Source organism: Primulina huaijiensis, chromosome 12, assembly GCF_012295235.1.
Source record: "Primulina huaijiensis isolate GDHJ02 chromosome 12, ASM1229523v2, whole genome shotgun sequence".
Lineage (NCBI taxonomy): Eukaryota > Viridiplantae > Streptophyta > Magnoliopsida > Lamiales > Gesneriaceae > Primulina > Primulina huaijiensis.
The window spans coordinates 1808520-1824275 of NC_133317.1; the positions used below are offsets into that span (position 1 = coordinate 1808520).

The following is a 15756-nucleotide window of genomic DNA, read 5'->3' on the forward strand; positions in this document are numbered from 1 at the left end:
AAATTCTCTTAACTTATTAATTTCGCACGAAGTCTGTCACACTAAAATTCAACTCTAGTCTCTAACACAAGAGAAAACTAATATCCTTCCGTAATTTTGGTATTATCATTTGACTACTTGGATATATTAGATTATGATTGAAGCTACAATTCTGCCTGGAAATCTGCAAACATAAAAAAATTTGAGGCCAAATAATAATTTAAAATTAAGCTATAGTTTATATTATATTTTAAATTTGTATAATCAGTGATATAATCTACTTTTTCTTTGTTGTGTTCCATGTTTCCACATTTAGTAAAGCATGCTAGGTCTTTTTTCCCTTCGCTTTATGAGAAAAAGGAAAACACTGAACTGTTCCTTCACAAAGTCCCATACTTTAACCAGTGGCCAAGACTTTTAATTAGCCTCAACAATATTAGACAAACGAAATAATAGATGTAAAATATATTTATCAAACTCGCCCACAATAGCTATCAATTAACTAAATTATCCCCCAAATTCATAAAAATTTTATCTATGTGTTTACATTATTTATTTTTAAAAAAAACACTCGTTCTAATATTGTTATAAATTTGATTTAATTTGTGGTATAGGTATATGATTTTTATGCACATATTCCATCGAGAAATATGTAAAAACATCATGCGTAGCATAGCCAGTATGAATATAAATGAAGTATCATGTAGTAAGATTTTTTATTTGTGGGTAAAATATCCAATTTTTTCTTCAAATAATTGCCTTAAATCTGACATCAAATATAATATAATATAATATAATATAATAAATCATACGTATGGAATCAAATACAAAAAAGTGTGGTGTGAAAGATAATGTGGGATGTGACCACCCAAAGAATATCATAATGGCTCATAGAATAACACACACGAAAGCATCTTATTGTACATTTATATCTCCACAATTCTAAAAGACGTGGTTCGGTTCGCGGGTAAACATCTTTTTACAGGAATCTAACCATAACACGTACTTTGAACTCATAAACATGGAGGGCTGACATCGAGCTACTGGGGCATACATGACATGGCCTGTCTAAGTTGCAATGGCTCGACAGGTGAATTTGGGAAAGGTGGTGCACCAGGCATCCACAGCTTTCCGTTACAAGGCAGTAACACTTGTGGTTGATTGCTCTTTGCCGAATCCTCTTTTCCAACCTTTGAAGTTGAAGCTTCTTTCTTTTTCTTCACATACTCAAAGAATTCGGCAACTTGGCTAGCATACCTTCAAGGATAACAATATCATAAAAATCGTTGTTGGGAATAAATTATGACAGTTCAAGAGCGAAGCTTAGCTTAAAAACTGTGAATGACAATTTTAGAGCACCAGGTTCAAGACTACTTCATTGGAACTCATCAATTTCGATGGGCCTAGGTGCAGCAAGATTTTTTTTTCCTTTCAAAACTACAAATATGAATTCAGGGAGGGTTCACATACTCCCGCTTAGCTTCAATGTCTCTGCTAAAATCAATATCCGGCTCACAGTCGAGAACCAAAGCAGGAACCTACGCATCATCACAAAAAGGTAAGTACTTTATTATGAAAAAAATCAAATTCCTCCAAACAGTTGAGTTGCTAATTTGTACCTTTTGGATGCTTGAGTGCATGTGATTACCATCCAGATAAAACACACGTTCTTGTATTTTGGGGTGTAAAAGCCAATCACTGTTGTTTGGTAGCTTACTGACAGACAAAACTCCATGATGCCCACTTTGGAATGGGAAAAGCCAGCTTTCATGTTTTTCATGCAAGTCACGCAGATAATCCAGAGAGACTCCACCTTCCTCTGCCCTCTTGCGCAACATCATTCGTTTGTGGCAAGTATCCGGGCTTGCTCTCAAGTAGATAAAACCATCAGGAATAAGACCAGGCAAACTTGAAACAACAGGATCAAACCATGAGTCATATATGCTAATCTCCATCTCATTCATCCATTTTGCTTCATGCACAGCTCTCACGAAGACCTATGCAAAAATAAAGACAAATATGCAGCTTTAATATTAAAGAATTTAATAAGAAATCAGGTGGCAAATCACTGAATATGGTAAACAAGAAATTTTTTTTTTTACCATTCTATCACTGAAAACACTCCTTTCCATTAGCCTGAGGGGCTTAATACCACCAGACGACTCTTTCTCCTGCATAACTCTAGTAACAAACACGTAGTTTTGAAAGGTATAAGCATATCTTTCTGGCTCAGCATAAAATGCATCTAAAATATTAAACTGATCTGGTCCAACATTCTGCCACTTGTCAACTGGTTCGGGAACAATCTCCACAAGATCTCTAAGTTCAAGGGTTTCATTAGCTATTCTCTGCAAGAACGTGGTTTTTCCAACACTGATATTTCCTTCAACACATAGGGTGATTCGCTTTTTCTGGGCAGGTTTGAATCCATCCTTGTTCAGCTCCGCATCCACACTCTCCTTGATGAAAGTGGTTATACTCTCGGCATGGATTTTGTGTATAATCCCAACTGAACTTTGCAAAAATTCAACCATTTTCTGACTTGATTTTCCATAGAACTACAAAAAAACATATAATTGTCATGTGAGGATCAAGCTAGGTGCATAAGCTGAGCTTGCTGTCTAAATCTTTAAACTTAATCAGACACTTATTTAAGCCATGTCCCAGGGCAATTTTCCACTACTAGCTATATATTTTGTTAACCAAAATCCAGTCTTGATGGGAAAGAATAATATGAAGTATATGCATAAGTGATAAAAAGTAACTTTTTTTCCAGTTGACCATTGCTAACCATAATGTACAGATATCAGAATAACGCCAGGCCACAAAGATATAATCACACCTCAGTTGCATATGGTCATTGAACAAAACCCCATATTAACCTTCCTCTTTCTAATCTCTCAACATACACTAGTCTAAGTCCACTAGAACAACTATCAAATTAAAAAAAAAAAACACTAAGCATTCAACACCACACAAAGTTCTGTCAACAAGCACAACTATTAGACTACAGTTTCACTACCTTATCTTTATATAGTTGTTTGAGCTGAGTGACACCCTCAAACCCCTTATCCACCAGCTTCCTCAAATTCCTCGGTCCCACTCCAGGTATTGCCAGCAAATCAGGCCCCACCGCCACCGCGATACTACCTCCACCACGTCTCCTCTGCACACTTGCCTTGGCAAATTCAGTATCAGCTTCTCCGTCATTTTCCGTGGCTACAGCTAATTCGTGGCTACCCTTATCTAAATTGCAGGCAAGGATGGCAAACCAGGCAGCCCTGTGAGATGGACTGCCTATATTCCTATAACAAACCTCCTTCATTACAAACGGCACCGCATTGCCACCATTCTCAACTGAGCAACAGCAGAGGCGGTAATTGGAAGGAGAAATGCTGGTGAACCGGGTTCCCAGTGACAGGTTACTTGCAGAGTTGTGGAAAAGGTGAAGGTGGCGAAGAGTAGTGGTCGCAAAAGACATCTTCTTCACAATATTATGGGCGCTGCCGCAAAAAGTAACAGAGAGGAAGCTAGCATTACAGAGAGGTGAGGAAAGATATTCGTTAACGGATAAAATGGGCCGGCCATCGGGGGTTCTGCGCAGCAGCCTCTGCATCAGTGCTGCGCATCTCACGCATTTCGTTGATAAATATACAAAGACTTTTCACAATGTAAGCGCGCGTATACCAGGTGAGCAAGGAGAGCAGAAAAGACAGGAGGTGGCGGGGTTTTAGGGTTTGAAGAAATAGATTATTTTTATTTATTTTGTTTTTTATCTCTTGGATTGACTGCTTGTTTAAAAGGAAAATCTCTAATAAGTAATAATTCATGAATATTAATGATAGATCATAGAATCGGAAAAGATTGAAAAGTAATGTATATTTATTTACCCTTTTAAATAAATATACATTTAAGATTTTTTAAAACTTGGCAGATTAGAATGGGATATACCATAACCATTCACAATGCAAAGTAGAAATACATATGCAATAGCAATTCTGTCGAATAAGAATTTGTGGTGTAGGATCTCTACCAATTAATATTTCTAATAAAAATGATTTTTTTAAGCAATCATTCTCCAAACAATCCTATATCCATTTCCCAACATTGTTCCACACAACTATGAGACAGTACATATTAATTTATCGGGAAAATCTCGGTCAGTCCTATTTGTTTGGAACGATTCCGGATCAGTCTCAAACAATTTTGGCGGGTCAATTTAGTCCCAAACATTAGAAACTTTTGCTCAATTCATTCAGCCATTCGAATTATAAGATCGATTTAGCGTCGAACGAATTTGTTATTGGGATCACCTAGAGAAAATACGGATGTGGCCTATTGGTCTACCGAATTGGGCCAAAAGAAGCCTGTTTGTATTGGGACTTTTACAACCCTTTTAAGCACAAATCGAATTCCAACCCAGCCCACAGTACACACCCCGGTCACAAAAGATTTTAAGAAATAAATAAATAAGGCATGCCCATAACTTAATTATTATCAGAACATTTGAATTATGAAAAAAAAATACCCACTTGAAACTATATATATATATATATATATTAGTTTTGATATGCTGCACACCTACCGTGCACACCTATGTGAGCACCGATGAGGTGTCACTCACCCATTGGATGTGATGAAATATAGAAAAATTATACATCCAATGGGTGAGTGACACATCATCGATGCTCACATAAGTGTGCACGGTAGGTGTGCAGCATATCAAAACTCTATATATATATATATATAATACTTGTATTACAATCAAAGATATATATAAGTATTTTTAACCATAAAAAACAATTCTCTTGTTCTTGAATTACCAGCTATTAAAAAAAGATGTCACTCTTTACGTAAATGTCAAGCGGCCTTGAAATTAAATAAAACAAAAAGGGATTATCATAGGGGAAGTTGGTGAAAAATCTCCGATCAAAATATTTCTTTGGGTTTACTCCCTACCCACAAAATTGTGGTATTATGTCATACAAATTGTGGTACACTTCATGTGGAAATGTGGTACTAAAAAAGTACCTAGGGACTGAACACTACAAAAAAAGACGGCTAAGGACTGATCCCCAATTTCCCGATTATCATACATGAGTTATGTGGACCCCCTAGAAGAAAAGGGTTGAAGTTGGTGCAGTACCTAACCTCAGCCACAGCGGCCACCAACCCTCATTATTTGTCCCTTCGATTTTATTATCAGCATCTTCTGCTTTATCGACGCACAACACAACTGCCTGGATTTTCTCAAAAGAATTAGCATCCAATTCGATATCAAAATTTATACTTGTAATAAAATAATATATAACCTATGATTTTATTTTTAGTTTTGTTTTTTGTTTTTTGTTTTTTTAAATCATTTCAACATGTCAAATAACAGATTGTGACACTAGAAGGAATTCTGTGGCTAGCTAGGAGAGATGTCTTGGATTATGGCGAACAAATCTCATTGTGCTGTCACACGATTCTTCTATTCTTACCGGTGTCCTTAACAAATCAATGTGTGTGTGTGTGTGTGTGTGTGTGTGTGTCTATATATNGTGGTAGATTGCTTTTGAAGCTTAACATAATCATTGATGTAATTGGTTGTCTGGCACCGTTAACTACGACCTTCGTAATTATACAAGCATGATTTTCTGATTGGTAATTTGATTTTAAGTTTTGAATTTTAACTCGAATTTTATAATAATTGAAGTTATTTTTATTTTTCGATTTGACACGATTCAATCAGTGTATTATAGTTTTGATTAAAATATGCTACTCACGTATGAGATCCAATATAATATAATTTATTTAAATTAATCTCATCTCAATTAACTATTTAATTTCCACTTTTCTACTAGTACTGTCAAACAGTTTAAATTATATATTGTGTTTCAAACCAAAATTGTCGACAATAGACTAAATATTATTGTACCGACCTAACTCATACTGATTAGCAAGAATTCACGCCTGTCATCTGTGTTCATACTAACATATATTATATTATAATAATATAATAATATATAAATTCAAAGATCTGATTAGTATTTAATTGATGAAAACGACTAATTCTAAATATACATATTTTCATAAAGCCACGAATAGATTTCGATAATATCAAGTTAAGATGCCCAAAGACGCTATAAATTACATGCAATCGTTTTTTCGAAATTTTAAGAATGGAACTAAACTCGGCCAATTGGTTACGTATAAGAAAAACCTTCAGAATGAAAATATCAATATCAGTGATTCCGCTGATGTAAAATATATATATATAAAAAATTAAAATAAAAATTCGTGCATAATTTTTATGAAAAATATTATGTCGAAATCAAATTTTAGTTTTATAACTTTTTTTTGTTAGGTTTTGGTCCTATATCGTTCGGCGACTAACGTGCCATAACAAAAATGTTGATATAACCGACGTCATATCATGTCATGTCAGTATATTGATGAAATAAGGCTGAAAACCAAAACAAACAAAAAAAAAAAAAGTTACAATATTAATACATAACTTTCACGACGAGATAGATGACGTAAATAAAAAAACACATTATAACTTATTGCTCAAATTTGACGATTTTCCCTTAAATTTTCAACACCTTCACGTTATCGGATTGCAGATATATATATATATAAATTGGATCCGTGACAACATGTGCAGTACAGTTGGATTGTGGTTGAAGTACTTTAGTTTGGGTGGCCTAAAATTTCTCGCATTAGTATCGAATACTCCACCGTGCACATGACGCATCCCCCCACCCACTTTTTAACTACCCAACTGTATTATTTTTCCCTTGCCCTTTCTGTTTTATTGCTAAAATATTACCAAAAACATGCACTCTAAGGTTCGGTTACCTACCAGCCTAACACACTCACATGTTCTTCACATATCCCTTTCTTATCTTCGTCTTCTTTTGAAACCCACAACACGCAAGTGGTAATCAAAATCGACTATTCGGGATCCGGGCGTACTTATGGACAGCCTGAGGAACCGTCAACGATTTCCCGTTTCATTTCGATGCAGCGCAGACGTGTATATTGTACATACAACAACATACCGAAACATATATTCCAATGAAATCAAACTACTTGCTAATTGAATGGCATCTTTAGCAAGCAAGTATATATAGATTCTCTATTGTTGAGTGCGTGTGTATATTTAGGATAACGAATATGCGCCATTTTTTGTGGAGCACAAGCACTAAGAACTTGATTCTATACTCAACCATTTCCATTTTCGTATCTCCGGATTATATTAATAAAGCCAACCCATTGAAATTTCATCACATGAGATCAGGTTGTGGTAAAAATTCTTTTGCATGCAATCGAAATTTTTATATTGTATTTTTTTTAAAAAAAAAATTTATTGACGTGGCTTATAGTTCACGTATCACAAATTTTTTTTATTTATGAAATAAGAATTTATAGTTTTTTTAAATATTTGTGTATATTTTTCAGTTGATTTTCTTTTTTTTTTCTTTTTTTTCCCTCAACAAAAGATTAAATATTTTGACGACAATTAAACCTGGAAAAACCCTACAAATGTCAAGATTGGAAACAATATATTCCTTTGGATCGGATTTTGAGAATCAAAAGCTGTTAATTGATACCCGATTGCTCGTGAAAACTTAGATTTGATTCACCAGCATAATCCAATTACATGATTCCATAAAGTATAAATATTTATTTTTTTTTATAGAGAATAATTGTAACAGGTGCATTAGTCCAACATCGCTCGTTTTACGGGATTAGGCCAAAAAAATAATCTTTAAAAATATTATGATAATAAAACATAGTCTACGTATATAGTTGTCCGACTTGGGCGGGCATGAGGCATGGCGGTATTATTAATTAGACAAAAACTTGTGTGACACGGTCTCACGGGTCGTATTTTGTGAGATGGATCTCTTATTTGGGTCATCCATAAAAAAATATTACTTTTTATGCTAAAAGTATTACTTTTTATTGTGAATATTGGTAGATTTGACACGTCTCACACATAAAGATCCGTGAGACCGTCTCACAAGAGACCTACTCTATTAATTATAATTAATTTATATATCCAAGGGACGTAATTATTTATTTTAGACAGATTATAAGTCAATGAGACAATAATAACAGGATTAATAACTCTATTCAAACTGTAAAACAAAACAATTGATTAATTAATTAATTAAACAAACAAGACGAGGTGCATTCACGTTACGCTACTCCAAATTTAAGTCCACAGAGAATTGATTTTGACGTACAAATGTAGCTTTCAACTCTCACTTAATTAAGAGCTTGATTAACGGTTTAATTAATTAATTACATTAATCCGTCATTGACTTTTGGCTTTTTTCTCACATGGATGGCTAGACTAGTATTATATATACTGTTGTTTTTAATCGAGATTAACGGTTTTTTTAATTAAAAAATTTATTTAGTCAAGAGTCAAGAACCGACCGTTTAATAATTTAATCCTTAAGCCATGTGATTAGCCAAATCATATGTTGTGGAGAAATTTTATTCCTCATACGTGTAAGAATCTTACCTCTTGTAGTAAAAGGTAATGTAACAAAAATACTTGATTCCAAGACCTGTAAATGTGTCCTCTTGTAAGGTTTGGTAGAATGTTGGAGCCAAGTGTGTGTGTGTGTGTGCTTGAGTGTGTAAAGATTTAATTTCCTCTTTATGCTTTATTTAAAGTATTTTTCTTCATGTTTCAATCATTATAAAACGTGAATCATTTATATTTTAATGAAAATTCACATTATGTGTCGATGATCCAAATATTAAGATTTTAGAAAAAGAGGGAAAAAAAATCATTTGTAACGTAAATCATAAAATTATAAAGATATATAATAAAAATGTCACGAGTAAATAACATATGATGATAATAAATACGTACCCTCAGTCTAAAATTATATGAAAACTTACACTCAAAAGTAAGCTCAAATTAACATCTCAGATTGTTGATTTTGTATCTTCGAAATATTTTAAGTGCTCGACGGGAACAGACTTTTGACTTTGAAATCTTGAATGTTGATCTGAATATGTATTCTCGAAACTTTGACGTAGATGATTGTTTCAACGGTTTTCAAAAAATTTTAACCTTCGTTTGTTCATAATTTTTTAAAATAAATAAGTAAATAAATAAATAATAATTAACTTTAGCGGCTTTTAAGAGTTGTTTCGATTCCATTTCTTTTTGTAGATATTAAAATCCCGTGAGACTTGACTGTGTGGATTCATTTCTCAAGGAGTTTGATCGGCTGCGGAGTGAGCATTTATTTGAGAAATTCCATAAGGCAAAAATTTGTGTGATACGGTTTAAGGGTCGTATTTTGTGATACGGATCTCTTATTTGAGTTATCTATAAAAAATATTACTTTTTATGCTAAGAGTATTATTTTTTACTGTAAATATCTGTTAGATTAACGCGTCTCACGTATAAAGTTCGTAAAATAATCTTACAATATACCTACTCACTTCATAAATACTCGCAGCAGAGGCTTTTTTTGGCTATAAGTTTACCATTATCTCAAAACACGTGAATTCTTCAAAAAATAATAATTTATAACTTATGTAGTCATGTCACATAATCTCTCATCTATACTACTCTACTTATCTATACACAAAACTTGAGATTTTCAGTGGACTGAATTTTATAACATCAATTAATTTTTATTAAAAATATAATATTTATTTAAATAAATAATATTTTTTATATCATTTATTTATAAATATAATATTTAATTCATTTAAAATTTTTTTTAAATATTATATGATCATACAAATCACATATTGAATTATTATATACTACACATTTAATATTTCTCGATCTGATCAAATATTAGCTCTTCGATCAACATATATGTCAAAATCTATAAAAATGTGATAATTCCACATGAATGATATTGGAAGAGCAGGAAAAAAACTGTCCGCATAACATAAAATCACTCACATATTTAAATAATTACATTATCTTTATCTAAATAATAATTAACANGAAGTCGAGAAAATGAGAAAAAATAATTGATTGATTTTAAAATTAGAAGAATTAATTTCTAAACCTAAACATCTACAAATTGAATGAGAGCGTCAGCGAGGTCTGTCAAGCCCATAAGATTGGCAATTACTACACGACTGACCCTTCTGAAATCCCAACTGCCAGCACAAGCACATGGCTTGCGTCACCACCGCAGCCGACCTCGGCGTCGCCACCACCGCTGGTGGCCGCAGGAAGTCGTAGAAAGCCTTGGATTCGGCTGATGATAAGTTGAAAGAATCACTCTTTCTATAGTTGGACCGAGAAGGAAAAAGTCCTATGGACAGCTCTAGGTCCACAGCAACTGCGGCGGTTTCCTCCTGAAGTGGGAGTGGCGGCGGAGGGGGCTGAGACACCTCCGTCGTGCTGCTGTTGCATCTGGTATCATCGATAGATGACGAGTCGTCTGTCACTGGCTTGTAAACAATATCGGCGGGTTCATTAATTGGAGCGGATTTCCTGAAGTCTAGGCAAGTGCTTGAAGCGGCGGCGGCGGTCGTGGCGGTGGAATTGAGTGGACGATGGGTTTGAGGGTCGATGCCACTGCTCATAAGTTTGCGTTTAATGTGTGTGTTCCAGTAATTCTTGATCTCATTATCTGTCCTTCCCGGTAATCTTCCAGCAATCAAAGACCATCTGTTGAAGGAAAACACAAATAGCCAGCTTAAATGTTAGAAATCTCTTACTTTCATAGAATTAACAGATGAAAATCCTCCATTCAACCAACCAAGAAAATTCTTGATTGCGTTATTTAATAAACTGATTGATTCTTGAAATTTTTTACCCTGTTTTCTAATTTCACTTCCATAGCAGTCAACCATGGGGAAATACAATATTAATTTTCTTTTATAAACTAAACCAAGATTTTCCTTTTACTGCTAACAATAGAATTACCCATCCGGTCCAACTAAAATTTCCACCATATTCATGGGATAAAAATCAAAATCTTTTTGTCCAAACCAAGAATACATAAATGAAAGGAAAAAAAAACATAATAAATTAATAGGCATACATACTTATTTCCCAGCAAACTGTGAAGTTTGATAATGATCTCATCTTCTTCATCGCTGAAATTACCTCTCTTCAAATCAGGCCTCAAATAATTTATCCATCTCAATCTGCAACTCTTGCCACACCTAAGCAATCCTACACACACACACACACACACACCATAAAATAGAACAAGTTCTCAGTACTAGCTTCAAATCCAAGAAACAAAAAAATTCCTCACAAAATCTTGATGGGGAGAGGGTTGCACCTGCAGCTTTTGGGAGTGAACGCCAGCATCCTTCACCATGAGCGCGGATGTAATTAATAAGGCGCTGGTCTTCTTCTTTAGTCCAAGCACCTTTGTTGGTGTGAGCTTTTTCACAGCAAGGGGAACGGCCCATTAATATTTGCAAAGCGTCTGCTTTTTTTTTTCTTCGAAAATATATGAAGAACACCACAACCCCTTCCTGTTGATCTTTTTTCTCTTTCTCTCTTTTTCTCTTGCAAGTGCTGATGGTTGATTGAATGGGAAAGAGGTGGAGAAAGATGCGTATATATATTGGATGATGATGAGACTCAAAAAGAAAGAGTAACTTGTATTTGTGTGGTAAGAAAAGAAAAAAAAACGATAATTGATTAATACAAGAAAGAGGGAGCCAGGGAGGGAGGGGAAAGGGCGTTTGACCAAGTTGGTGAGAACGACAAGTATTTAGTGGAGGGGTGGGATTTGGTGGGTTGGTACACTTTTAACATATGAATAGGCCTTTTTTTATTTTATATATATTAATCACATTACATTTCCATATAAAATAGTAAATTTTTATATAGAGTAAATTTTTACAGAGATGTATAATTACGCGTTGTTAAATTTTCCGACTGAAACATTTAGCAAAGCACATCATGAGACGGACCCACCACACTCTAATTGTTGTTCGAACTTTGGACTAAATCTTGATGTGTTTGGATTATTACTTAGTTGAACTCCGTGTTGGTAAGCTGCCATCTTTTCACTTTTTGATCGCTGAGCTTTTAGGTTCCTCGTTTCTGTGGTGTTTACGCGGGGAATGTGGAGCCCTGTAATCTGTATGGGGATGGTAACGGGGCCATGTTAAACCCGGATAAGCGGGTTCGGAGGGTCTTGGGATTAAGTGGATTTTTCTCGGATATGTTCCGTCATTACATATCTCTATATATAATATTATCATCATCGATAATCTATTTATGTTTTTTGTTATATTCAATCATGACTATATTAATCCATAATTTTAGTTTATAATATTATAGGATTGAAAAAATATATTCTATTATGATATGCTTAATATTAAAAATATTATTACAACTTCTCTTTTGTGATATATTTTAATTGGTGATAATATTTTTTTCTCTTAAATATTTACTAATATAAAATTGGAAAGTAAATTTAATTATTTATTATTTTTTAATATTTTTTTATTGTGTATTGAATAAAAACGTGTGAAATAGGTTTTACTTCAGGAACTCATAATGCATATTAGCAACAAATTATAAAGTTGATTGTCATTACATAACTGCCATATGGTTGGTTTATCTACCCTATTAAATGACGAAAGTGTTATTGCACCCAATCAGTTTATTTGATGTGCAAGTCATTTTAATGCTGCAAAGCTTACCTTGTTCAAACTAAAATTAATCTCTTCATCGAAAAATGTTTGTTATCGTCAACGCAGTATATATATATCACCAAGTTCTTGCAAGTTGTAAATATCTCGTTAATTACAAAAACTCTTATAAGCCGTCTCACGGATCAATTATCTTAGACGGATATCCAATTTGACTCAACTCATTAGGAATGGATCGATCAATCTCATAGATATTCATCGGCGACCCTTTAATTATTATGATAAAATCAAATGTACAAATATCGGTTTGTTTTCTATCAAATGGTTTGAAGATATATTTTGAAAGTAATCGATGTTAATGAGGTTTTTGGTTAGCTGAATTTTTTTTTTTTACAATATATATTTGGAATATTAAAATTTTTTCTTATTTCTCTTGTATATTTAATTGGAATGGTGTAATAATATAGCATGAGAAATCTGATTGATTGGATTTAAAAATTAATCACAACAAAACAATTAAATGATCTTCGACGTTGATTTTTCACTTATAAAAGTTATATATGCGCTTTTTTTAACCATTTTGCTTGTACATGTATAAATAAAATAAAGACCTTATGCTGTACCAATCATACTCGTTTGTTACAAGCAGAGAGAAAGAGCTGGACAAAACCCATTCAGATTATGGGCTTTTCTAGAGATTCTCTAGACGTATGAGCCCATCTTCTTTCTTGTTTATATATACATATCTATATATAGTTTTTATATGGAGCCCGCCCATCGTACTCACTTTCGTGCTCATGATATTAGATATATAATTTGGATATGCTATATCACATCCAATATATTAGTGATATCTCATTGACGAGCATGGAAGTGTGCACTTTAAGTGGATATCATATCAAAACTATATACATATATATTTGGAATCTAGATAAATAGTAAATATAAATATAAAATATCTTATTTGTGTTTTGTCAAATATGTTATATTCCAGACCTATGAACCACACAAAAATATTTGTGAGACCGTATCGCATATAATTTTGTGAGACAAATATTCGACATGACCCGAATCATTAAAAAAAATATTACTTTTTACACAAATTCATTGTCTCAAAGGTAAATTTTGTTAGACGAGCCTCCAACCGACCCGATTCATAAGAAGTATTATATTTTATGTTAAAAATATTACGTTTCATTTTAAATATGGATCGATTTGACTTTTTTTCAAAGAAATAGATCATTAATACTGTATCACAAGAGACCTACTCTATTTTTATACCAAAAATATTAATTTTCATGTTGAATATATATCTGGTAGACCCGTATCACATATATAAATTCGTTAAACCGTGTCATAAAAAACTACTCTAATAACCATCACTTGAATTGTACGTATGAGTTATTTCTAGAGTATGAATACTGATAGAATGACAAATTGAACCGTGTTTAGCTTCGTATTTCCTCTTTTCAGCAGCTTCAAGAACAAAGGTTAATACAGGCTTAATAATAATCCAAATATGCTTATAACCTATATAGGAATTCGAATTTTTAAGACTGATATTTTATATCACAGTAATGTCATACAAATATACATATGCCCATCTCAGATATTTCATTACACGCTAACGCGCGTTAATTATCCCCTCTAAATATATAAAGCTATTATCCGGTCATCCACCAATAGGTCGTGATTTTTTTGGCCAGACTACGGCTTCCAATTTCACCGAGTGTGTTTTCTTTGTGATATTCATTATTTGTATGTAGCAGTTGCTAAACTATAGATTTTTGTTGCGGTTTTTGATTTTTGTGATAGCAAGCATTTTCTGTCGGGAATTGATGGAGCAGTCATTCGAGTGAAGGCATGCCCTCTGTACTGCTTGGATGTGGAATACATGCCTTGCAATGGGACAACAGTGAGTCCAGCTCGTTGCAACTGCTGCCTGGCGCTAAAGGCTGTGTACACTTCACCTTTGAGACAGGAATTCTGTGTTTTGTGGTTAAGAAAAAAATGTAAATTTTAAGGTTAGCCTTGTACTGATCTTATCCATGTAATAAGAACACGTGAATAAATTTGTGGAATCTTGTGAAACAATAAAATAAAATTATACACTACCCTCAACGCATGTGTACTCTCCCATCATTAAATATTTATCTGCTGATTGCCCATATTAATTAGCCGTAAAGAGGCGCGCACGCTTATTGGTTTGATTCATCCAAGAACAATGTGCATTATGCAAACATTGTTCAACTTTTCGGATAAAATCATAAAACTTCAGGAAATGGGCATTGGCATGTAAATTAGTACATATTTACTTTCAATATTCATCATCTTTCTTTCTCCTCGTTGTTCAGGTGTCAATCCTCCTTTTGCCGTAAGCGGGACAACTCTCGGGCCCGAATCCTTGACAGTCGAAGCACCTGCACAATTTAATTAAACTCGAAATATTATCAGATTATCATTAATTATATATCATGATTGTATTCGGTTTACAAATCTGCAGGATATGTAAAGCTGATTAACTTACTTCCATCTCTCAAATATATTGCCATTCTTTTTGTTCTTTCCTGTTCCCTCATAATGAATTTGAAGAAAACAAAGAAGAAAGAATAGAGAACCCTCTTTCAGTCCAGGCGTCAAGAGACAGAAGAACATGTGACCAAACACTCTTCTCTCCCTCAACCACTTATTTCAACATATTATAAAATGAATAATAACAAAGCTTGGCTCCTAATTATTCCGCAAGAACAATGATATCCAGAAAAATCAATGTAAAGTAAATCTGAGCGAAATAAAAGCTAGGGTATATATNTCTTAAAACCAAATAATCTTGGTTATTTTTAAAATTAAAATCAATTGTCTATATTTTTTTCCCAAATCAAATTTAACTGCGATAAGTTCATATATTTATGCCTTTATTTATTTATAATAATCAATTAGATTTAGCTATATGCACTAATATATTTATGTTTAATTCCCTTATATATTTATATATATATATTTATTAATTACTTAAAGTGAGCAAATTCCTAATGTAAGCAATGCATATATTTATGTTTATTTATTAATCAATTAAAGTTAGCAAATTAACTATGGTTAGCAAATTGAAGTTGATTGAAATTATTTAACTCCTTAACTAATATTTAATATTAGGCTACATGCCTTCTTAAT

The 15756-nt window shown here is 33.3% G+C and overlaps 2 protein-coding genes across 2 annotated transcripts; both read right to left on the reverse strand.

Annotated features, from left to right (window-relative positions):
- Window positions 1–818: 818 nt before the first annotated feature.
- Window positions 819–3756, reverse strand: LOC140990747 (uncharacterized). Its single transcript, XM_073460589.1, has 5 exons — window positions 3002–3756; window positions 2082–2537; window positions 1599–1976; window positions 1450–1517; window positions 819–1236 (listed from the first exon to the last, which is right to left on the reverse strand). Exons 1-5 carry the CDS (start codon window positions 3593–3595, stop codon window positions 1020–1022), a joined length of 1713 nt encoding a protein of 570 aa, XP_073316690.1. The 5' UTR covers window positions 3596–3756; the 3' UTR covers window positions 819–1019.
- A 6226-nt stretch (window positions 3757–9982) lies between these two features.
- On the reverse strand, window positions 9983–11620 carry LOC140989955 (myb-related protein 330-like). The gene is made up of 3 exons (XM_073459513.1): window positions 11256–11620; window positions 11014–11143; window positions 9983–10633 (listed from the first exon to the last, which is right to left on the reverse strand). Exons 1-3 carry the CDS (start codon window positions 11386–11388, stop codon window positions 10051–10053), a joined length of 846 nt encoding a protein of 281 aa, XP_073315614.1. The 5' UTR covers window positions 11389–11620; the 3' UTR covers window positions 9983–10050.
- Between the last annotated feature and the right edge of the window lie 4136 nt (window positions 11621–15756).

What these genes read in the sequence shown, in the direction of transcription:
- LOC140990747 (XM_073460589.1), bottom strand. Translation starts at nt 3,595, where the DNA reads ATGCAGAGGCTGCTGCGCAGAACCCCCGATGGCCGGCCCATTTTATCC. An exon ending in AACAACTATATAAAGATAAG is followed by an intron (nt 2,538 to 3,001) that starts GTAGTGAAACTG and finishes GTTTTTTTGTAG; the next exon opens with TTCTATGGAAAATCAAGTCA. An exon ending in GACATTGAAGCTAAGCGGGA is followed by an intron (nt 1,237 to 1,449) that starts GTATGTGAACCC and finishes TTATCCTTGAAG; the next exon opens with GTATGCTAGCCAAGTTGCCG.
- LOC140989955 (XM_073459513.1), bottom strand. Translation starts at nt 11,388, where the DNA reads ATGGGCCGTTCCCCTTGCTGTGAAAAAGCTCACACCAACAAAGGTGCT. An exon ending in TTCACTCCCAAAAGCTGCAG is followed by an intron (nt 11,144 to 11,255) that starts GTGCAACCCTCT and finishes GTGTGTGTGTAG; the next exon opens with GATTGCTTAGGTGTGGCAAG. An exon ending in CACAGTTTGCTGGGAAATAA is followed by an intron (nt 10,634 to 11,013) that starts GTATGTATGCCT and finishes TTCCTTCAACAG; the next exon opens with ATGGTCTTTGATTGCTGGAA.